Source organism: Oncorhynchus nerka, linkage group LG3 (assembly GCF_034236695.1).
Source record: "Oncorhynchus nerka isolate Pitt River linkage group LG3, Oner_Uvic_2.0, whole genome shotgun sequence".
NCBI lineage: Eukaryota > Metazoa > Chordata > Actinopteri > Salmoniformes > Salmonidae > Oncorhynchus > Oncorhynchus nerka.
Window position 1 is genome coordinate 8,527,162 of NC_088398.1, and position 20,254 is coordinate 8,547,415.

Below are 20,254 nucleotides of genomic sequence, written 5' to 3' on the forward strand. Positions count from 1 at the left end.
GTCTTTAACATCAAAAACCATTCATAGCAGCACACGGACACAGAACCAGTCTTTAACATCAAAAACCAAAGATACAAAAGTTGTTTATGATTCTAAATGCATTTCAGAATATTGTCACGGTCTGGTGAGAACTCCAACTCCATTTCTATTACATATATTGAAAGCAGTAAGTGTACTCTGCACATTTCATGACTCTAGGACCAGGAAAATGTATTCAAAATACTTCTGAAGTTCAGTAATTGTATATTCATTAACAGTAAAATATAGCCCTATAGTTTCTGTATTGTTTGGAAATTGCCAAAAATGTAGATGCAGTTATCAGACAGCGACAATATTAGTCTAATCACATGTTGGACTGCATCACCTGATGCTCTCTATTCGTTGGGTATCACATATATACCAGAAGGAAATAGACTTGTGCTACAATATGTAGGCCTGGCTCCATGGTATAGAGTAACCCCCTCGCTCACTCTGCCCCACAATGCACAGTATAGGAGAGTCTCTGAATCCAGTAGATACATGACAAGCCCAGGACTGTGTGTTTCTGTGCTGGTCCCAGTGTGTCGGAGGCAGCTGGAGGTCTAGCCAACAGTGACATTGAAGCCACACTGGAACTTGTTCTTCTTTTGGTTAAGGAAGGCTCCCAGGGCCAAGGAGAGAGGCAGGGGCAGCAGCTTCTTCTCCAGGACCGCCCCCACCACCCAGTTACTGTCTACCGAACCTGGAGACAGGGGAGGGACTGATCAGGAAATAATTCAGACCTGGGACAATCATTGACAAATTGCTCAACTCACTCAATTAATCCTAGAGGTCTGGCTGAATAGCTGTGCTGTCGAGGGACAGAGAGTGGCTTACCTTTAAAGAGCAGGTTGGCTTTAGGGAGGTCCAGCTGGTACCCAAACGATACTGCGGTCTCCTGCGTCCGCATGCTGCCCTCAAACTCCACCCCCAGCTGCAGCTGAGTTGGTAGAACGACAACAAGATGGTCTCACAAACAGACCTAGCACTGTGCTGCTACATAGCCTCAAGTATTTCAGTGGGCTAACACCTCCATGTCAGAAAAGGCATGGTCCATTAGCATGGTCACGAGATGGTAGGATACCAGTGGATTCTCCCAACTGTTTTGCACAGTGATCCACACTAAAGTTTGAGGAGTTTTGTGGTCTAGACTGGGGGCTAGGTGATAGGATAGCTTAGTTTGGGTACCTGGTCATTGGCTCGGTGGTAGTATGTTGCATGAGCACCAGCACCTCCTAGAGTCAATGTGGCAACATAATTATTGCCTGGAGTAAAAACAAGAAGAATATTAATCTCAGTGACCTGACCAGTAAAAAGCTCCTGGCTCTAACAGAAGGTGAGGTGGTGCGGGGGTCTCACCTGTATATCTGCCCATTAGGGAGGTGACTGCTCCCTCCTCCCCAGGCCTCCGGTGGTAGACCAGCTCTCCTCCCAACGCCAGGGCTGGACTGATGGACTGAAGGTAGTGAGCCACGATAATACCTGAGGACAGCAACATCGTCATCATAGATGTTACAGTAGAGCACAAGAATAAAGGACTCATGTCTGAATAATAACCAGCCCGTTCACTCTGTAAACAGAGGCCATCATAACGTGTGATCAAAAGGCTGGGTAACAAGAACATTATTGCTTTAAGTGATGAAGCTTCCACACAAATGTGCTTGTAGGAGAGATGGGTCGTTTTGCAGCATCATGGACCACCAGTGAAGTCTTTGATGATGAGAAAACAATCCTACCAGAGCCGAGGAGGACGTCTGGGTTGCCCAGGGTAACAGCAGAAGTGAAGTCATCACCACGATACTCCATGTCACACTGCCAGTTCACAAACTTGTGCTGCTGAGTCTGTTGAAATAACAAAGGCATTGTTGGAAATGGACAGATGAATAAACAGTAAGTTTAATATACAAACTTCCTGATCCAGGTGTTGCGTTCCACTCTTCACAGTGACGTACCTGGATGGCTATTTTAGAGCGCACAGCGCTGGTGAGCTGGTGGATAACCTGGGCGTTCAGACTACCGGTGTTGTCCATGTCTCCCACCATGACTGGGAAGGACTGGGGGGGGGGAGGGTTCAACACGTACATTAACAACTTTATTAGAATATAATAATATTAGGGTAAAGTGGCTGAGACATTTTCCAGACCAGTCAAGTGACAGTTTACCTCAGCAGGTCCTGTCTGTTGAGTGCCCACGTAGGTGGCACCAAACCGGTAGCCAGATTCAGCCAAGGTGCTGAGAGTGACTGTATGACTGACCTGTAGAACAGATACAGCAGACATCCAATAAAGTGGCAAACAATACAGTATTCTGATCCATATGAAATAGGACAATCACCACCTTGAGCTTTACAGCCTTGAGGGTTATATAGTTCCTTTTCATTGTATAATAGCTGCAACAGAATGCATACTAACGCTGACTTTAACTTACCGACTGGCTGCATCTAGAATATATATTCCTCTAGCTCCACAACTGACCTGGAAGTGATTACTCAGGCCCTTGTTGACCACCAGTCGCACTCCTTCCATCTGGATGGGGAACACCTCTGAAATGACGTTAGAACCATAGAGATATGGAATGTTTGCTATGGAATGTTTGCTCACAAGTATAATTCATGGGCTGAGCCCTCCTGATGACCTGGAAGGAATTATGTGATCCTTCCCTAACCAATAGCCCCACCCAGTTGATTTCAAAATGGTGAAAGTCAATGGTGCTGCCCTTGCTAAACCTGACCTTTGGACACTAGAGTTGTCCAAGTCTCTGGTCAAAACAGAAACTATTTAATGAAAACAATTTTAACATTTAATACAATCTAAAATATGGGACAGAAAACATCTTATGTCAGAGGAAAAACACACCTCTCAAATAAATATGAGCATAAAATCTGCACCGTCATTGCCCAGTCTATTCGAACAGGAAAGATGCACCTGTACAATGCTGATGACGGACCGCATGACATGACTGTATGATTCTTACCTTTGCACTTGCGATGACACTCCTCATAGGTACCAGGGTTGGTGGGGGGCTCCCCGTCTCACCCGCTGGCTGTCCCGGGACAGAGGGGGGAGGGACGGAGGGCATGGAGAACCCTGGGGGGACTGACACCAACCCAGGGGCCCCCTGGACAACGCCACTGCCTGGGGGAGGGGGGGAGCTGGCAGCCAACACACTGCCCATGCTGAAGCAGGATGAGGGAGAGACACAAAGAGAGAGAAGGGGTGAGATACTTGATGTTATGTTAATAGTTCTAGTGGCTAGCTATCCAACTCTACGCATTAACTGGGACAAAGACTAACACAGCTAGGTCAAGGCCAAAGGGTATTTAAGCCAAACACGTAACGTTAGCAAGGTAACAAATGCCCACCCATACCAACCACAATCCCCTTTCGTTGTGGCCTTAAGTAACCATCTGTCTTATGCAACCATAACAAACGTAAGATACTGTATCATACATAATGGAGTGTCTCAGACTTACGTACAGAAGAATACGAAATGCTCTGAGACCTGGTCGACTTGACTGACTGAGTTAACGTTAGCTTGCTAATGTTGCTAGCGATAACAATTGCAGCACTGTACATGCTTCTGACAACACAACTGTAACACCATCAGCTATCTGTAATAAAGACATCGGTTTTAGAGTCCTCTATTTCATGCAACTGTCCTTCAAATGTGTTAGCGAGCTACTCACGTTGACTGTTTGTGCGTGTCCGGCGGTAATTCTAGCTACACACCGGCAAAGTTCAACCACAACCTTCCGGTGCACGTTTTGGCCCGCCCTCCGTCCCCTATAACCTCATGGATTGGGTAGTGTACCTACAAACTCAACCACCATTGGCCAGCACATCCAACTACTAGGAAAATCCTAAATATTGCGTGTTGTGCTGGGTTCAGGACCTAGTCGGGAACTCTGAAATGACTGATCTACTATTCTAGTTGAACACTAAGTCGCTGAACTGGGGTATGGGTTGAATGCAACACGTGTATAACTACAGCCAGTAAGGAAGTCCAACATTTACGAGTTTCCTACTTCCGACTAGCACCTGAATACGACATTAATAGGCTTATTTTGCGCCTTCATTCATTCCCATGAAGCAAGACATTCCCAGGGTAATCTTCTTATACAGTGCTAGTCTTCCTGTGATTCTTTCTACATGTAGAATGTACTGTACCAGTCAAAAGTTTGAACACACCTACTCTCTAAGTTTAAAAAAATTATACACTAGAATAGTGAAGACAAACATGAAATAACAAATATGGAATCATGTAGTAACCAAAAAAGGACACCAAGAAGAGACTTGCTTGGGCCAAGAAACACAAGCAATGGATATTAGACCAGTGGAAATCCATCCTTTGGTCTGACGAGTCCAAATTTGAGATTTTCAAACCGCTGGGTCTTTGAGACGCAGAGTAGGTGAACGGTTGATCTCCGCATGTGTGGTTCCCACCATGAAGCATGAGGGTGGTGTGATGGTGCTTTGCTGGTGATACGGATTTCAAATTCAAGGCAGTTAACCAGCATAGCTACCACAGCATTCTGCAGCGATACAACATCGCATCTGGTTTGCGCTTAGTGGGACTATCATTTGTTTTTCAACAGGACAATGACCCAACACATCTCCAGACTGTGTAAGGGTTATTTGACCAAGGAGAGTGATGGATTACTGCATCAGATAACTAAGGCCTCTACAAAAAAAAAACGACCTCAACCCTATTGAAATGAGTTGGACCACAGAGTGAAGGAAAAGCTGCCAACAAGTGATCAGCATGTGGAAACTGCTTAAAGATCATCTCATGAAGCTGGTTGAGAGAATGCCAAGAGTGTACAAAGCGGTCAAGGCAAAGGGTGGCTACTTTGAAGAATCTCAAATATTTAGGTTTGTTTACACTTCACTGGTTGCTACATGTGTTTTGTTTCATAGTTGATGTCTATTCTACAAATGTAGGAATTAGTAAAAAAAAATAAAAATAATTATAGATAAACTCTTGAATGAGTAGGTGTACAAACTTTTGACCGGTACTGTATATTATGGTATCTTGAATGTTTTCCCAATTTATCATTAACACCACATCTGCCCTAGCAAATACAAATGTATACATATAGCTAGTTTCATGACAGGCCTATGCCAAATAGGTTATGCATACTTTCCACAATGTTAGCTGACCACTGATAAAATGTGTAACTTGACACAAACAACGTTCAGTGTGATGAACCAAGACACACAAAAACTTAGTCACAGGGATGGAGAATCAGCAGGCCTTTATTTGATTCCTTCAAAGGTGCTGGCATTGACACAATTGGCACGAGAATAAACTTTGCTTAGCCATCCTCCTACCACTTTAGCTCAGCAGGTGACCTCTGCCAAAAAGACAACAGGAGCATTACTCAAACCAAATAAGTTGGATAGAAAAAAGGGAAAAAAAGTCATCAAGTCTACCATAGTCAGCCCTGGAGTACCCCTGGCAAATGTTGCTTCTCTTGCCCATTTTATAGCCTTGTCCCAAAGCTATCGCTTGTTGCTGTGGGCGGCTGGTGTGCTGAGATAAAACGTTATTAATTGGTTAAACACAGACACTTGACAATGCTCAAATCATAAGTCCCATTTCAGTGCTCAAGTGCCTCAATTGAGGATAATTGACAATGGAATAAGTTAAATTAACTCTAGTATTTACAGGGATACTCCAGAGCCAGATGTGGGGAAACAGTGCTCAGTATTGTAGGCTGTTTAAATAATGCATGACAATGGTCCTTGTTTGGTTCTGCTGGTGCTAAACTCAATGCGGAGGCCAGCCATCTGCTACATCTCTAATGTTGAAGATTGTAGGATCTGTTAGGGTTGTCGCTATAAGATTGTATTTGGCAATATTTTATCCTTTTAAAAGTAGATCTGTACTGTAGCCAATGACAGTACTGCTACAATCTTCCCTCAACACAACCATTCCTCTGTCAGACTACCCAATATAGCTGTACGAAAGAGGAAAAATATATTGCATAACAATTGTGAGAAAATATGACTGAAATGCTATGATTCCTCAATGACAATTGCCAGTAGTGTAACAAATCCCTTCTTGAGTTAGAGATTAGGGTCCCCCACCCTGTGTGACCATTTCTGCTCCCTGGTGTCTCTGAAAAGCTACAGATAGATTTAGGGTCAGGTTTTCATCCCCAAAATTCTAATATTAACCACTAGGATAGGGGATGCAAAATTGACCTTAGATCAGTTTCAACAACTCTACATATTAAAAACACTTAGGAGAGTTCTGGGAAGCTGAGAAAACAAGCACTGACTTGAGGTGAGAGCTAAAGAACACATTACCAGAAGCTCTTTTTAGAACAGAACTTTCAAGCTACTTCCTGGAGCTCTGGTTCACACAGACAGATCCATTCAGACGTACAGTATGAACACTGAGCGGAGGTTAGATTAAGGCACGCGAGTGAGTTAAGAGTGCGAGAGATGAACAGAAGAGTCAGAGAGCGATAGAATAAGATGACTGGCTTCGGCATGTCTAAAGAAAAAGAAACATTTTTTTTGGGGGGGGGGTCAGTAAGTCAGTGTATCTAAATAAAATGTTTGCCCTGTATCAATGCCCTCTTCGTGTCAGGTTCTATTGCCATCATCTCCTTGTCCAAGGGATTTGTTGCCCCAAAGAGTTTACGAGTCTGTCTGGTGCCATACCCCACTAAGGAGGCTGTAAAATATAAACAAACAATAAGTAAACTAATCAATACTCATCAGTGTGCGTCTGCAACAAACTATTCATGTAGGTGCCTTTCATGTATGACTAAAGTCACAGCACGAACACTTAAAAACAAAGAAACTTTTAAAATGTAGTTCTATTCGTATTTCCACCGTATAGCACCATGATAGCATTCCCCAGACAGCTGTTAAAGCAGAGGGGGGGTCCTTTTGGTTTTTTGAGTAAATCCATTATTCCCTATCAACATGTTCAGCTTTGGTTTCCTCGACAGTCATCTGCTCAGAAATAAGTCTATAGGAACTGAACCTGACAAGCGAGGAGGGCCTTTTCAACCGGAAATGATGAAATGTGACTGTATAAGAAGCCACTACAATGATACTGACAATACAGAAAGTCAGCAGATTGACAGTTGGCAGGTTGGATACATATCATGTTGTTTAAAAAACAGCTGTAAACTGTGACAAAACAAACTGACCACTGCTATAAACTTTGCCCCTCTGAAAAAGAAAAAGCATCCTGTAGAATTGTTTAAATATTCAGTCAGAAACTAAACTTAATGTCTGTGCGCAGCAGGGGATGGTGTGATGAATGCCAGACGCCTCTTGTTCTCCTGGAAAAGAGATAAGGCTCCAGTTAGAAACCAATGTTTTCAAATTGTAGAAGCAAAGCCTATTCAACAATCCTATCCACCGAGAATCTTTTATCAGGCTGAACATGACAACAGTTTCTCAGTTCAGACCCTAATGCCCACAATTATTTTGTTATATGACCACTGACCAGCAAGGATTCAAAGGACTCAACAGATGAAATAAACAAAAGGTGAAATAACTACCGAGTGCTTTCTATAATGGGAGACTCATCTCTGCATACATGGTCAAACCTTACCATTTATGCTGCGCTTAACTCGCCGTCCTTGCCTCTGATCTCGTCTTCTGCGTCTGGGTCGGCAGAGTGGAACTCCGCCACGTACAGACCCTTGTCGATGCTGCCGGGGATGGGCTTAATGTCAGTCACCAGCTGGTCCTCGATGGACTTCAGGTTGAAGCGGTCCTCAGAGGTGATCAGGTTGATGGCCAGACCCAGGTGACCAAACCTCCCTGGAAAAGGTGTTAAAAAGACACCAGGCTTATATTTGACACTATTTACCCAGGAGAAAAGCAGATGGTAGCTGGAGAAGACCATGATGTTCCAGTAGGTCTGATTTGACAGCGTGATGAAAATGCAGTGGATGGTCTCACCTGATCTGCCGATGCGATGCAGGTACGTCTCAGCATTCTTGGGGAAGTCAAAGTTGATCACTACGTTCACCGCTTGAATGTCAATTCCCCTGGTGAACAGATCTAAGCAGGGAGGCAAGATAATTTATCAGTCTATCAGTTATAAAAATAAAAATAAATTAAATCAAGCAATCACTCAACTCAAGAGTAAAATATGTTACCAGTGCAGACCAAGTTCCTGCAGAGTCCGTTTCTGAAGTCATGGAACACACGGTTTCTATACTCCTGTTTCAAAGGCAAAACCAGTGCAAGGGTTTGCAAAACATGGCTACACACATCTACACACTGTCTAATGTGAAGGTATTCCATGCGGTCTACATCGAAAGTGCAAGTGGCTGGGCCGGCTGAGCTGACCTGCATCATCTTGGCATGGATGTAGAAGCAGGAGTAGCCCAGCTGGGTTATCTTCTTGGCCAGCAGCTCAACCCGCTGGGTGGAGTTACAGAAGATAATGGACTGGTTGATCTGGAGCTGTTGGAGAACAAGACACATTGATGAGACAACATACTCATTATGAATTGATGGATGACCCAGATGAATGAAAAATGGCTTCCTGCTCTCCCATTAGTCAATATCTCTAGGACTGAAAGAATGAGCTTTTCTGACTGTATGTAAAGGACCAGTTACGGAACACATTTCCAACCCACCTTGAGTTAGTATCTAGCAAAACATGAGGCAATATCTCTGGGACCTAAGGTTACTCGTCAAGCAGTTAGTGCATTCAAAGTATTTAGACATCGTGAATTTTTTCCACACTGTTACATTACAGCCATATTCTAAAATGGAATAAAATTGACCAGCTTTGGCTGGGCCACTCAAGGACATTCAGAGACTTGTCCCGAAGCCACTCCTGTGTTGTCTTGGCTGTGTAAGCAGGGTCATTGTCCTCTTGGAATGTTGTCCTGAGTGCTCTGGAGCAGGTTGTCAGACTGGGGTGAAGGTTTTTACCAAGGATCTCTTTACTTTGCTCCGTTCATCATTCAAACATCCCCACAGCATGGTACTGCCACCACCATGCTTATCTGAAGGAAAGCTGCCACCATCCGTACAGTTGTGACGCTTGGCATTCAGGCCAAAATAGTTCAATCTTCGTTTCACCAGACCAAAGAATCTAGTTTCTCATGGTCTGAGTCTTTAGGTGCATTTTGGCAAACTCCAAGCGGGCTGTCATGTGCCTTTTACAGAGGAGTGGCTTCCGTCTGGCCACTACCATAAAAACCTGATTGGTGGAATGCTGCAGAGATGCTTCCTTCTGGAAGGTTCTCCCATCTCCACAGAGGAACTCTGGAGCTCTGTCAGATTGACCATTAGGTTCTTGGTCACCTCCCTGACCAAGGCCCTTCACCCCCAATTGCCGTTTGGCCGTGAGGCCAGCGCTAGGAAGAGTCTACCATTAAGAATGATGGAGGCCACTGTTCTTGGGGACCTTCAATGCTGTAGACATTTTTGGTACCCTTCCCCAGATCTGTGTCTTGACACAATCCAGGCTCCGAGCTCAACGGACAATTCTAGACAGGCGTGTTCCTTTCCAATCAATTTAATTTACAGCAAGTGGACTCCAATCAAGTTTTTTATACATCGAGGATGATCAATGGAAACAGGATGCACCTGAGCTAAATTCCGAGTCTCCCGTCAAAGGGTCTGAATACGCATCTGTTTTTTTTGTTTTTTTAATACACTTGAAAAAATTTATAAAAACCCGTTTCTGCTTTGTCATTATGGGGTAGTGCGTGTAGATTAATGAGGGGAGGGGGAAAAAAATAATGTAATCCATTTTAGAATGAGGCTGTAAAGTAACAAAATGTGACAAATGTCAAGGGGTCTGAATACTTTCCGAATGCACTCAACAAACTACCTCCACAGCTTTCGACACACTCACCCTGGAGAAGAGGGTGTTGAGGCAGTGGACTTTCTGCCTCTCAGTGACGTAGGCGTAGTACTGGGTGATGCCCTTCAGTGTCAGCTCATCCATCAGGTTGATCTCATAGGGCTTTGAAAGGTGCTTCGCCTGGAGAGGGGGAAAGGGGTAAACATATTGCAATTGAAAGTAAAGACAATTCAGTTGTCAACTTTTAATTCAGACTCATTTATCTCATTGAATCTCCATGCACATTTTCCCCTTGGTCTCCCACTGTTCTCGTACTCTCTAGCCCCCAGTTATCAAGGAAAGTCGTCTCACCATGAACTTCTGCACACTGATGGGGAAGGTGGCAGAGTAGAGTAGGATCTGACGACCCTTAGCCAGGAAGCTAATGATGTCTTCGATCAGGACCACAAAGTCCTGAGACAGCAGCTTGTCTGCCTAGAGAGAGTCAGGACACATTTGTTGATGACCCAGTTGAGTGCAGCCTCAGCACATTAACATAACTGAGCAAAAAAAAAAAAGTTCTCACCGTCAACTGCATTTATTTTAAGCAAACTTAACATGTGTAAATATTTGTATGACCATAAGATTCAACAACTGAGACAAACTGAACAAGTTCCAGTGTCATGTGACTAACAGAAATGGAATAATGTGTCCCTGAACAGAGGGGAGGTCAAAATCAAAGGTCACAGTCAATGCAGCTGGTGGGCACACCAGATACTAAGTACAGCAGTGCATCTCCTCATGAACTGCACCAGATTTGCCAGTTCTTCCTGTGATAGGTTACCCCACTCTTCCACCAAATGCACCTGCAAGTTCACAGACGTGCTCAATGGGATTGAGATCCAGACTCTACGCTGGCCATGGCAGAACACGGACATTCCTGTCTTGCAGGAAATCACGCACAGAAAGAGCAGTATGGCATTGTCATGCTGGAGAGCCTGCAGGAAGAGTACCACATGAGGGAGGAGGTAGTCTTCCCTGTAACACATAGCGTTGAGATTGCCTGCAATGACAACCTCATGCTGCGACACATCACCCCAGACCATGACGGACCCTCCACCTCGACCCCGCTCCAGAGAACACACATTTCTTCCAACGATAAACACGAATCTGACCATCACCCCTGGTGAGACAAAACCGCAACTCGTCAGCGAAGAGCACTTTTTTCCAGTCCTGTCTATTCCAGTGACAGTGGGTTTGTGCCCATAGGCGCCGTTGTTGCCAGTGATGTCTGGTGAGGACCTGCCTCACTACAGACCTACAAGCCCTCAGTCCAGCCTCTCTCAGCCTATTGCAGAAAGTCTGAGCACTGATGAAGGGATTGTGCGTTCCTGGTGTAACTCGGGCAGTTGTTGCCATCCTGTACCTGTTCCGCAGGTGTGATGTTCAGATGTACCGATCCGGTGCAGGCATTGTTACACGTGGTCTGCCACAGAGGACGATCAGCTGTCCGTCCTGTCTCCCTGTAGCGCAGTCTTAGGCGTCTCACAGTACGGACATTGCAATTTATTGCCTTGGCCACATCTGCAGTCCTCATGCATCCTTGCAGCATGCCTAAGGCATGTTCACGCAGCTGAGCAGAAACCCTGGGCATATTTCTTTTGGTGTTTTTCCAGAGTCAGTAGAAAGCCCCCTTTAGTGTCCTACGTTTTCATAATTGCCTAGTCTGTAAGCTGTCAGTGTCTTAACCTTTCCACAGGTGCATGTTCATTAATTATTGTTTATGGTTCATTGAACAAGCATGGGAAACAGTGTTTAAACCCTTCACAATGAAGATCTGTGACGTTCTTTGAAAGACAGGGTCCTGAAAAAAAGGGACATTCTTTTTTTGCTGAGTTTATGTTCGAAGAGAGTAGGTGGCAAAGTGGGGCTACTTTCTACTTTCACTTGGCTTATTAAACCAATACAATTCCTGTAGAAAAACTAAACGTGCAACTACGGAGTATATACACTTTCCAGATTTCATAACATATGCCGCTTTAATAAAACAACCAGCGACGCTCACCTCATCCATCACCATCATCTGGACTTTATCCACTTTGGCCACTCCCTTCTTTATCAGGTCCAAGATCCTGCCTGGTGTAGCTATCACCACATGCACTGAGACAAGGGACGAGATAAAGAAAATGAAAATAAACATCAAGTACTAGGGATGTGCATCTTTCCCCTTTAAGACGATTTGTTACGCATCCAGACAAATTGTCTCCGATACAGGTATGATACGTTTTAGTTTGAAGCGATTCAGTGTGACTCGGTTTGATTAGAGCAGGGGTGGGCAACTCCAGTCCTCAAGGGCCTGATTGGAGAAAGTGTGACACCATCCCTAGAAAACACAGCTGATTAATCAAATTGCATTCTAAACTGAAGATTAGGGTCCGGATTCACAAAACATGAAAAAAACATATGTTTAAGGGGGAAAAAAATCTTAAGTTCATAAGATAGTTTGTAAATGCAAATCCTCAAAATGTTCTTAGGAACTTTGTAAATATCATGTGGCATTGACAGTGACGTGCTTGAACCAAATAAGCCTATGTGACAGGGATGATCGGATTTGGTTATTTTTCTTCACACATTATAGCCATCAGACTAGCTATATCAAAATCAAAAACGGATAACCAAGAAAAGAGATGAAATGGAGGAAAGAGCAGCCAGGAAAATGTTGCTGTTGGGGAGACTTGATAACTGCGGGGTCACTGCAGAGACCAAAAATAAAGGATGGGCTTGAGTGGCCGAGTGTCTGTGCCGTCCGGGGTATGGCAAGGGACAGTGACGCCGTAAAAAAGAAGGGAGCTGAGAGACCATTCATGTGGACCAGCTGGAGGAGAAGGTGTAGGTGGTAGAGGAACTGCGCGACCGGTAAGTTAGCTAGCTAACATAGCTAACATGTAAAGACATTATAGCCAACATGGCTATTGACATTAAACATTAGCTATGTTCAGTAGCCAACTGTCTGTGGCGCAAGAAAACATTAATGGCTACAAAAGTATCCATGTCTCAAGACAACAGTTTAGCCGTGCTAAAGTTTAGGATTTCTTTTTGGAAATGTACTTAAGCATTATTCCATTGTATGCATGTTAAACTTGTGGAACAAGTGGATTACTGAATCAAATGCGCCAACTAAACTGACTTTTTGGGGCTATAAAGGACCGTATTGAAAAAAAAAAACATTTGTTGTGTAGCTGGGACCCTTGGGATTGCAAACAGGAAGATCCTCAAAGTTAAGCAATTTATTTTATTGTTATTTCTGACGCCTTTGCTGGTTTGGAAAATGTTAATGCTTTTGTATACGGGGCGCTGTCCTCAGATAATCGCACGGTATGCTTTCGCCGTAAAGCCTTTTTGAAATCTGACAACGCGGTTGGATTAACAAGAAGTTAAGCTTTTAAATGATGTATAACACTTGTATGTTCATGAATGTTTAATATTACGATTTTCTCATTTGAACTTGGCTCGCTCCAACTTCAAATTTTTATCACTTAATCGGGATCCGTGCGCTAAGAGGTTTTAACTGACTTGCCTAGTTAAAGGTTAATAAATTCTTATTTACAATGACGGCCTACCAGGGAAGTGCCATGTTCAGAGGCAGAACAGATTTTGACCACGTTAGCTCAGGGATTCAATACAGCCAACGCTCTAACCACTAGTCTGTGAGTAAATGATGCTTGTAGGCATCTGATCTGAGCCATAAGGAAAATCACCCACCAATGAATGTCATTTTTGCCGATTAAGTGTTAGAGGAGCTAGTAATGTATAAATATATATATATATATTTTTTATATAAAAAAAATATATTGCTATGACATAGCCAATGAATATATAACACAACTTTGTATTTCACCAGTCTCATAATCGGCCGGTTTCCTGAAACGTAACTCTGGACCCCGAAGTCAGTTCCACTGCATTTGATTCATTATTCATTCTAAATCAGGGACTGATTTAGACCTGCGACACCAGGCGTGTGCGATTAATGATCAGGTAGAACAGAAAACCAGCAGGCTCCGGACCTCGTATGGTGAGAGTTGAATACCCCTGGTTTAGACCGTTTGGAGGTTAACGGACTCTGAGTGAGCTTGTATTCTTCTCTAGTTTCGACCATGTAATACGGGTAGAAAAAGTGATTGCTGTCCCCATTATGAAATTACCAACTTTACCATATACACCTAAAAATGACTACACAGATTGTTTTAAGCAAAACTACTGCTGATAGTGAACTTGAACAATCCAAATCAAATGTATGCCCTTGTCACTCAACTAATAAAGGCTAATAGAGCAAGCCATTTTAAACATTTGAATGCTGAGGGTGAGTCGCAGATATACCAGAACAGGAATAGACCTACCCATCGTTGGTCAGCGTGCGAAGCTGAACACAGGACGCAGTTTGACAAGGCTACTGATATTGACTGGGGTTGTTGGACATGCAAAATTACTTCTAGATCAATGACTGTCAACATAACAATCAGTTCAACACTGAAGGAGACAACACGGTTGCCATAAAATATTTGGTATTTTCATAATTAAATATTATTTTCAGAAGTAATTTGAGCAAAAAAAACAAAAAAGTTTTCCGGCGATTCGTAACAGTTGAATAGATTTTCTGACAATGCATGCTACATTTGGATCTGTTTGGGGTCCCGTGGATCAATGCACTCATACCTTAAACATTTGAAACAGGGACCTATCGTTACAGCGGACCAAACAACTCACACTATATATACACACACGAAAGTATGTGGACCCCTCTTCAAATGAGTGGATTTGGCCATTTCAACCACACCCGCTGCAGACCGGTGTATAAAAACAGCCATGCAATCTCCATAGACAAACAGTAACAGTAGAATGGCCTTACTAAAGAGCTCAGTGAGTTTCAATGTGGCACCGTCACAGGATGCCATCTTTCCAACAAGTCAGTTCATCAAATTTCTGCCTCGCTAGAGCTGCCCCGGTCAACTGTTTCTGCTGTTATTGTGAAGCGTAAACATCTAGGAGCAATAATGGCTCAGCAATGAAGTGGTACTGCTGAAGTTGCCACACTCATTGTGGAGTTCCAAACTACCTTGAAGCAACGTCAGCACAAGAACTGTTCGTCGGGAGATTCTTTAAATGGGTTTCCATGGCCGAGCAGCCACACACAACCCTAAAATCACCATGCGCAATGCCAAGCGCCAGCTGGAGTGGCGTTATAAAGCTCCAACGCCATTGGATTCTGGATCAGTGGAAATGCATTCTCTGGCGTGATGAATCAAGCTTCACCACCTGGCAGTCCTAAGGACTAATCTGGGTTTGGCAGATACCAGGAGAATGCCAACTGCCCCAAGGGAGGACTAATATTAATTCCAATGATTTTGGAATGAGATGTTCGACGTGCAGGTGTCCACATCCTTTTGGTAATGTAGTGTATCAAACATTTGAATCGGGGACTTATCATTACAGCCCTAGTAAGTACAGTATATAAAGGCACATAATGAGGAGCTGCACAATGTGCTGTTGTGTAACATGGGCAAGTCTCTTGATCAACAGCCAAACTAGATGTAAAGTTAAAGTAACACAGTTCAGTGTCAGTCACACAAGCAAACAATATGCATAGCATCTGTAGAACTATGATCAGCTGTAGTTCTTCACACATTGGTTACTACACTACAGCCACTATAACCCTTTCGACTGCCTGTCCCCAGTAGCTGTTACCAGTCTCGTCCAGACGCATGATGTCGTCCCTCAGGTTGGTGCCTCCTGTGGTGGCCATGACCTTGACCCCGCCCATGTGCTTGCTCACCTGGATGCTGATCTGGCTCACCTGCAGGGCCAACTCTCGAGTAGGAACCATCACCATGGCTGCGGAGAGGAAGAAATTTAAGGACAGAGGAGAGAAAAAGGGGTTTGGGGAATGAGGGACAAGAGAAAAACGATCTCCACAAATAAATTGGAATAAATAACCTATAACCGGAGACCATTAAAAAAAAGCCAAATTTCCCTGACAGGTAATGAGCTCAGGCACTGGCTTAACTGAGTGTAATTTATCCAACTCACTAAACTCAAGTGGCCTTGACATTATGAATCTGTGGCATACTGTTCCCGTGTTCAAGCTCTATTACAGCACACTGTGTGTGGGCGTTAGGTTTGTGACAGTGGGTCTGTCCATATGTCAGATTCCGTGTCCCACCAGGCGTACTCAGCTGTAGCAATGCCCTCTCCATACACTGAATGTGTGCTTACTTGTGCATCAATCTAGTGAATTGTTCAGGCAACTACATAGGAGTATTCACCAGTGATTACATCACAATAGGCCAAATTAATCATAAAACATTCAGGGCAGATTTCATAGATGGACTTTGTACCAACATTGATTAAAACAAGCAAATGAGATGACATGGATTGATGTTGAAATGGTATTGAATAGCAGCTGGTGCAGTTCTCACCCTGTATGTGGTCCTTCTTCAGGTCTATCCTCTCCAGGAGAGGAATGAGGTAGGCTCCGCTTTTCCCGGTGCCGTTCTTAGCCCGGGCAAGGATGTCCCTTCCTGACAGAGCAATGGGGATGCTCTCCTCCTGGGGACAGGCAGACATAGGTTGGTGAGAGAGACCGTTCCACAAACATGAGCAAACACCAACACACATTCAACAAAGTTCCAAAATAGTCATGGACAGAGCAGCAGAGGGAAGTCACCTGTACAGGAGATGGTTTCTCCCAGCCCATCTCAAAGATCCCCATCAGTAGCTCCCGCTTCAGGCAGTAGTCCTCAAACTCATTCCCCTTGGTCGATGTCACATCCTGGGGAAAGAGTAGATGGTCAAGGTTGAAGCTAGGGTCATTAGTGATTGATGGGTTTGCTTTGTTAAACTGTGAATGTGTCACTAGGACTTACTGATGTTCTAAATCTGCAGTCTTTCTGTGGAAGCTGCAGGCACTTCTTCCAGTCGTCGCCAAACCGGATACCCCCACTGCCCTGGGGAATGTTACCTCCCTTCTGTTGGGCATCTGGTTGTGGGGCAGTTGCCAGGGATCCTGATAGTCCAACTGGCTTGAGTGGTCCTCTAAACTGCCCATTGGGCTTGTTCAGTCCCATGATGGATGTTGGGTTCTCCGTTCTTGCTGTAGACATGGCTTAGAGAGCTTTTCCTTCAGTCTGTCAATTCCTTAGTCACTCAGCTAAACTTTTTTGTTCAATGTTTCCTTAGAGATTTTTTTCCACTCGTGGAACTAATGTCCCTGTGTTATTTAACTCACAAAAAAAACTAAAACCTATTTTTCAGGATTTCTAATTTAAAGAATTTATGTATACACTTATACGTACAGACCTCTTGAAAAGAAGAGTCTGGCATACGAAAATGGTATATTTACAAGATGCTCCCCAAAAAGGGAGAAATTAGCATTTATATGAATAAATTGATCATATATCCGCTCAAAATCAAACCTATGTGAACGTGTTTCAGAATTCAACAGAGTTCAAACATCTAAAGTAAATTATCCTGAAGCAGTCTTATTCCTGGTGAAAAATGCCTTTTCTGAAGTTCTGTGTACAACAACCTGTTATTTTTAATATTGTTTCTATGTTCAAAGACCTTTTAAGCTTTTTTCCTGGACTGAAGTGGTTGTACGTTTCTTTGTTAGAGTCTCAAGTGCTTTTAGTCTTTTACATTCAAACAGACCTGTACTGTCCTCTGATTCACATGAACTATTCCTATGTTTCTGAGTCTTTCAACTTGGTGTGTTTTTTGGTGTATTATGAGGCAATTTTGCTATTGGCAACCTCAAAAAATGACTGGTACAAAACACTGAGGGTAATAGTCCCAACCCTTTGTGTTGTTCACTTGGACAGTCAATGTGTGTTCTGCTGTTGTGCTCTTCTTTTGCTGTGGTAGATGTGGAGCTGACACCCTTAGTTGCATTTGCATTCAACTCCAGGTTACCTGCACGAAACCAACAAAACAGCACAGGGACAAAAACACCAATGTTACATGTCTAAATTATTAATGAAACCAAGTCTCAACTTTTAAACAAAAACAACCACTAACTATGTACTTTAAAAATGATAGAACATGTTAATTTCCTGATAGATTCGATTAGCGATAAACTTGAGCATTTTAGTTTTAACGTGTAACTAGGTAACTGGACAGATTAGCAAGGTGTTTAGCTAGATAGTTAGGTTACGTGGTAAAAATGGTCGATATGATAAGTGTAGTTAGCTAGTTGCCAAGTGCAGTGGTCTGGGGCAACAGGAAAACTGTTTTAACAAGATCCAAAACCTAAGAAGTTACGAGCACACGTTAGTTACACACAAGTTGGCTGTGATAAAACACTACATTAGTAAACTAGGACTGAGCTCAACAAAATAGTTCAGTTAACGTTATCTCCGAGTTGGTGCTTAGTGTACTCGTGAGACAATGAATAAATTGAACAGCCAACATAGACCCACATTTGGTTTACCAGCAAACGTTAGATGGCTAACTAATGATTGGTTGTGTGTGATTGGTTGTGTGACCACAGTAACGTTAACGATAGGCACACTTTACGCGGATACTAACTAGCTACCTAGTGGCATTAAATGCCCGGTAAAGTAGATTAGCTAAGCGAACGTACCAAGCTATAGCTGTGAAGTTAGCTAGTCAACTACCGTTAGCTAGCTAGCTGTGATAACGTGTTAATCGAAGTTTATGGCCGAGTTAGTTTAACTGACAACTTTGAAGCTAACAGTAACTTCACGATACAAGTCCGAGTTGAGGCTAGCGATTTAGATAGACATTCGACAGATTTTATAAAGTAAAAAATTAATAATAACTAGCTAGCACGTTTGCTTTGCAAACATTGCTGGTTAGTTAGCTAACTATAATAAATAACTCGATTCTCGTTCTTCAAACATACTAGCCTAGACAGTCGAGTAGCGCCCATGCAGCTACTTCAAACAAATACAATATGTTACCTTAATGTTCATCGGACGTCTTCTCTCGTTAACTTAATTAAAGCAAATGTTCCAAGTATTACGATACTGTTTGTGTTTCTTGAAAACCACCGACTTGTCTCTCTTTTGTCTCTTCTTTAAAAAAAAAAAAGACAATTCAACATGGCCGCGCGCTCGCCTTTAGCTTGTTGTCTCTTTCGCTTTCCTACTGTCGTCACTAGTTACCACAGCCACAAAGTCTTAAACCCCGCCCATTTATACAATTTATCTTCTTAAAATGTGATTTTAACCTGATAACCGTATGCCTAACAATATAAACCTATTTTTATGCATGTTTATGATATAACCAGTGTTGACTTTACGGCTGTGGTAACTAATGGAACCCTTCGTTCGTCTGGCTGCGTAGGTACGTACATTAACTATCCAATCAGCATGTCCTGTTTCGAACTCAAATTGGTTAGCGCTATCTGCTTCCAGTTTCGTGAAACCCACCGACTTGTCTCTCTTTTGTCTCTTCTTTAAAAACAAAATTACAATTCAACATGGCCGCACGCTCGCCTTCAGCTGGTTGTCTCTTTCGCTTTCCTACTGGGTCGTCACTAGTTGCCACAGCCACAAAGTAATACGCCCCACCCATTTATCTTCTTCAAATGTGATTTTAACCTGTTAAACCGTATGCCTAACCTTACAAATCATTTATTATTATTTTAAATAAATGTTTACGATATAACCACGTTGACTTTGTGGCTGTGGTAACTAATGGAACCCTTCGTTCGTCTGGCTGCGCAGGTACATTGAACTATCCAATCAACGTGTCCTGTTTCGAACTCAAAATGAATAGCGCTTATATGGTTCCTTGGGACGTCCCTACGGTAAAACACTTGCTTCCCATACGAAACAGTTCGGTAGAGTTCGTGCACATATTATGACGACATTTGTGTTAGTTTTGGACTTCGGTGAGGGTTTTTTCGGCTGTTCGGGCACATTACATTTTTTTCTGGAGGAAAGCCGAAGTTCGGTGCCGATGTCTACGCCCCTTCGTCGGTGATTGGTCAACAGTAGGGATTCCTCAATATAGTCTTTGTTGTTATTCAACCAGAGACAACTCGTTTTTAATGCTATTTTTTAAATTGACAAATACTGCACACACAATCTTAGTCAGATGTACAATTACGCGTCTAAGATCTATTCGGTAAAAACGTAAAAATATGAATGACATATTTATTGGGATATCTTCGATACATTCGGACTATTTTGAGGAACTGTAACTGGCTACGGCGTCTCAAAATTGACAAAGTACTATTGACATTCCCCCTCGTTTTCAAGCGTAGGTCGAAGTAGCACACTCGGTTCGGATAGTCGAATTCGGCTAGGCGCCAGCATGTTGCCTCATTTAACACCTATAATAACCATAACCCTTTGCTTAACCATTATACATTTAAACTTCCAATGGGTAGTACGTCCAAGGATTCTGCATAGCACAGACCATTCAACTAATAAAGATC

The 20,254-nt window shown here is 43.1% G+C and overlaps 2 protein-coding genes across 2 annotated transcripts; both read right to left on the minus strand.

Moving 5' to 3' along the window:
* Nucleotides 1-67: 67 nt before the first annotated feature.
* Nucleotides 68-3,810, minus strand: LOC115101635 (mitochondrial import receptor subunit TOM40 homolog). The gene is given in 11 exon segments (XM_029621097.2): nt 68-721; nt 856-958; nt 1,207-1,283; nt 1,378-1,500; nt 1,755-1,860; nt 1,971-2,072; nt 2,181-2,273; nt 2,493-2,560; nt 2,992-3,051; nt 3,054-3,193; nt 3,704-3,810. Coding segments are annotated over 10 exon segments (1,011 nt in total). The 5' UTR covers nt 3,193; nt 3,704-3,810; the 3' UTR covers nt 68-581.
* A 1,445-nt stretch (nt 3,811-5,255) lies between these two features.
* LOC115101601 (probable ATP-dependent RNA helicase ddx6) lies at nt 5,256-19,324 on the minus strand. The gene is made up of 13 exons (XM_029621065.2): nt 18,771-19,324; nt 16,716-17,760; nt 16,517-16,621; nt 16,269-16,398; nt 15,538-15,684; nt 11,861-11,955; nt 10,168-10,290; nt 9,868-9,996; nt 8,343-8,459; nt 8,150-8,213; nt 7,950-8,051; nt 7,597-7,808; nt 5,256-7,321 (listed from the first exon to the last, which is right to left on the minus strand). The coding sequence occupies exons 2-12, from the start codon at nt 16,950-16,952 to the stop codon at nt 7,600-7,602; spliced, it is 1,458 nt and encodes a 485-aa protein (XP_029476925.1). The 5' UTR covers nt 16,953-17,760; nt 18,771-19,324; the 3' UTR covers nt 5,256-7,321; nt 7,597-7,599.
* Nucleotides 19,325-20,254: the final 930 nt, after the last annotated feature.